Here is a 4,162-nt window from a genome sequence, read left to right as displayed (position 1 = left end):
TGTATTTTGTATGGTAATCATGTATCTGAAACTGTCTTCCACTGAATTCCCAATTATCTAGGGGGATTGCCTTCCCCTGTCCTCAGCTCCCAGGATGCCTCTCCTGCCTCCTGCTGTCCTCCTCAGCTCCCAAAGCTCGTCCTGAAATAGATTTACTGTATATAAGTTAAGATTATTTAAATATATGCTCATTGACTTGCAAACACATATGAACCATTGGAAGCAGAAACTCCTGAAAGAGACTTGTGGGGTTCTTCCCATTCTGAATCTCTCACAAGGTTTCATAGCACACTATATTCTGGCACACCTCATGAAAATGCCTCGCATGTCTAGGGGCCCCTCACAAGGGGAGCCATCAGCTGCCCTGTCCTTTTCCAAGGTCCAAAAACAGCAGCTGCAGCCTGTAGAGTCTATATTTATATAATGACTTAGCAGAAGAGACAGATGGTTGGGGTTTTTTCCCAAATTTAATCCTGTTTTTCAAATAAGACTATGATTTCTTTTTTTTTTTTCTTTCTGAAATGAGACAGAATCTCCTCAGCCTAAACCAGTGTTAAACTAGAGATCCTCCTGCCTCAGTTCTCCAGTGCTAGGTTTTTACAGGCAAGAGATATGTTTCCCTGCCTTTCCTTTTTTAAATTTTAATTTAGATATAATTGCATCAATTTCCCTTCCCGCGTGCCTTCTCTCCAACTCCAGCATGCTCCCTCCACTCTCAAATTGATAGCTGCCTCTTCCTCATTACCATCATTACATAGAAAAGAGGAGGGATGAGGGGGATCTGTGCTTGGTATGTAAAATGTATAAAAAAATTCTTAAGAAAAAAAAGATGCATGCTTTTCGTTTATCACCAAAAGAACAGTGCAAAAAACACTAGGATTTTTTAAAAAAAAAAGATTAGCCAGGCGGTGGCCTTTAATCCCAGCACTCCAGAGGTAGAGGCAGGTGGATCTCTGAGTTGGAGGCCAGCCTTGTCTACAGAGCGAGTTCCAGGACAGCCAGGGCTACATTAAGAAACCCTGTCTCAAAAAAACCCAAAAAGAAAAGAAAAGAAAAGAAAACAATCTACATAAGCTTCTTTCTTGGCTAACTTCGTCACACATTTTCGTGAAGGGAAAATGGACGACTTTGATAGCTGAGGGGACAGCAGGAGGAAGGAGGGGCAACCTTGGAGCAGAGGGAGAGGGAAACTCAATCCCCCCGAACAGTGGCAATGGCTAAGAGCCCCCCGGGAACACACTGCCCCTCTTCCTTCAGACAGGCACATGCTCAGGGCTCAGAGTGACAGGGCCCAGCCTGGAGATGTCACAGTGACCCTGAGGTGAGGAGGGGGCCTGGACTTGGCCCGGCCAGAGACGCGGGGCCAGAGGAGGGGCCGGGGCCGGGGGCGGGGCTCTGTCTGTGACGCCGTCTCACGTGACTAGCCCACCACGCAGGCTCACACCCCTCTCCGGGGCTCTGGACCTGCCCTGGCTCGCTCCCTCCGGCCCGCCATCCCTATCCCTGGCCGAGGCACCTGTTCGCGGTGGCGCAGAGCGCGCGGCCCGGGCAGCGCGGAGAGCGGGAGCGGAGCGGGTGAGGGGGGCGGCGGCCCGGGTCTGCGGAGCCCGGCGTCGTCGTCGGGGGGGGGGGGGGCGGTCCCGCTGTCGCCCGCCGCGCAGGCCGAGGCAGCAGGTGGCCGTCCCAGTGTGCGCGGCGGCGGGAGGCCGGCCGGGGCGGGCGACAGCGGGGACCCTCGGGGAGTGGGAGCGCGCGCCCCGCCCCGCGACAGCTGCCCCCAGCCCCCAGCTCCCCTGCAGCTCGGCTGCCCAGCGGTGGTCGGCGGGGCGGGGGCGGCCGTGGGGCGGGAAGAGCCGGGCGGGGCGGGGGCGGGGGCGCCCAAGGCAGCGCCGCAGGTCCTCCCCCGCCCCTCCTCTCCCCCTCCCTCCCCTCCGTCTCCCCTCCGTCTCCCCATCCCATCCACCCAGCACCCTCCTGCCCGGTTGGTTCGCCTCCCCTCCGTCTCCCCATCCCATCCACCCAGCACCCTCCTGCCCGGTTGGTTCGCAGGTCCCAGGAGTCGGGCTCCTCAGCGCACCTGGTGGTGAGCATCGCCGGAGGGGAGAAGGCGAGGAGAGGCCCAGGTGGGTGCTGGCGCGGGGCTGGAGGCCTGACAGGGGAAAAGGGAACCAATGCGAAGCCCAGGCCCACACCCCAGGGCCCAACTTGCCCCTTTCTACGCTCTCCTTCTCTCCCATCCTGTTCTTCCATTTTAATGACGCAGCTACCTTGGAGATGGATCTGAGGAAAAACGGTGGATTTTGGGGAGAGGCAGGCTGGAATTGGGCCCTCTAGAGAGCATGTGGGCCTCTTGGGTGGGAAAATGAATTTTGAAAGGTGCATAGTAGGTACTCCATCCTCGTTGCTGATTAGTCCACCAAGATACCTTTTCCTTCTCTTGTTTCTTAGGAATAATGGAGTCCAAAGATCAAGAAGTAAAAAATCTCAACATGGAAAATGACCATCAGGAGAAGGAGGAGAAGGAAGAAAAGCCACAAGAGGCTAACAAAAGGGAGCCGCCCGTGGCCCTGCCTTTGGAAACAGGCGAATACCGCATGCCTAGAGGAAGTCGCAGACGCCGAGTCAGGCCGCCCATTGCCCACTATAGATGGGACCTGCTGTATAGGGTTGGAGAGCCCCAGGCAAGGGTGAGACAGGAGAACGTGGAGAGGTTTGGGGAGGATGTGAGGCAGCTCATGGAGAAGTTGAGGGAAAGGCAGCTGAGCCATAGTCTGAGGGCCGTTAGCACTGACCCCCCTCACCACGACCACCACGATGAGTTTTGCCTTATGCCCTGAATCCTGAAGTTCTCTCTGAAGAGAATATGGGGACCCCTGCTTCTAAAACGTACATGTTTGTGATGCACTGTTGTAAAAACTTTGAGGTTACTTCTTTCGTGTGATTCTCTCTGTTTGCCTTTGTTAGCGAGCGTTACACTATAGTAGGAGAGACTTGTTGTGTTTCGAGACTTGTTGACTTTTAAGCAGAATCTCGATAATTACATCTGTATGATTAGACGAGTAAGTTATTCATATCAAGGATCTGCATTGGGAGATAAGATATGCCCTCTAGGCTTGTTTGAATCGCTTGAATTTTGCATAACAGTCCTATACATCGTATTATCCCAATAGAAGGTAAACAGACTGACTGCGTATACACGTTATTACTAGTTACGCATCTCTATGTCGCTTTACTCATACCTCATGAGAACAGTACGACCATTGAAGAGCGAGGAGGAGAGGAGCAATTGATTGGAGGACGAGCCGGATCCAAACAGAGGACTCAAATGTATTGGAGAACGCACACATGCAGCGATGAGAGCAGCTGGAATGTTTTGAAAGCACTGTTTCCTTCAAAATTGCTTTATATATAGTTCGTGTAATAAATACTCAAAATAACATAATTGAACATGGCTCAGACAGTGGAGAGGCTGTCTCATGAAAGAGCACAAGGATCTAGGCCCTCTGGACTATTAGGAAGAGATTTGTAGTGGCATTATCATAAGACCAGATTTAGGAAGCAGGGGTAACTCGCCTCACTCCCACTCAGCTGGAACAGGTCATGCGGAGAGAGGATATAACAGGCCATAGGTCGCGCAATTCAGCGGAGGGGACACAAGAAGATCGCGAGCAATAGAGAGAGACATGATTGTCCGTGCCATGATCGGTGATGAATGTCGCACGCTATCCAAGGTTTACTGAACACAGTGTAAAGGAGAGTCCTAGTCTGAGCGGCGAACGTAAGGCGAGACATCGTCGCGCTCTCGCGACTACGTGCCTAGGTTATTGAGTGCTCATGGAGCTGTCAGATGTGACACTCTCGATGGATGCTGGGCCGCCGCTCTAGGATGAGGAGATGGATGCGCATCAGAATTGGCCCGGGACTCGCTCGCTGGAGTTTATTTTAACGCGGTGGCGCTCAGAGATCTCTTCGAGCCGAGTAGATTCCTGAGTGTGTCTGCGTGGGTGAGAGAGATCCTTGCTTAGTGACAGGTGGATGTGAGCTGGCAGTGGTGGGTCTTCTGATTAGCATCCAGTGGAGAGGTGAGTTGCAACATAGTAAATGTCTTAAAGAAAAAATAAAATAAGAGACAAGAAGAATACAGAGAGCAGCTCGACGCGAG

The 4,162-nt window shown here is 52.7% G+C and overlaps 1 protein-coding gene across 1 annotated transcript; it reads left to right on the top strand.

Moving 5' to 3' along the window:
• The first annotated feature begins 1,430 nt into the window (after nucleotides 1-1,430).
• On the top strand, nucleotides 1,431-2,927 carry LOC114683873 (protein BEX2-like). Its single transcript, XM_028858239.2, has 3 exons — nucleotides 1,431-1,575; nucleotides 2,050-2,123; nucleotides 2,449-2,927. The coding sequence occupies exon 3, from the start codon at nucleotides 2,454-2,456 to the stop codon at nucleotides 2,835-2,837; it is 384 nt and encodes a 127-aa protein (XP_028714072.1). The 5' UTR covers nucleotides 1,431-1,575; nucleotides 2,050-2,123; nucleotides 2,449-2,453; the 3' UTR covers nucleotides 2,838-2,927.
• The last annotated feature ends 1,235 nt before the right edge of the window (nucleotides 2,928-4,162 follow it).

This window comes from Peromyscus leucopus, chromosome X, assembly GCF_004664715.2.
Source record: "Peromyscus leucopus breed LL Stock chromosome X, UCI_PerLeu_2.1, whole genome shotgun sequence".
Classification (NCBI taxonomy): Eukaryota; Metazoa; Chordata; class Mammalia; order Rodentia; family Cricetidae; genus Peromyscus; species Peromyscus leucopus.
The sequence above is the reverse complement of the archived record's forward strand: the minus strand, read 5'-3'. Positions and strand labels throughout refer to the sequence as shown.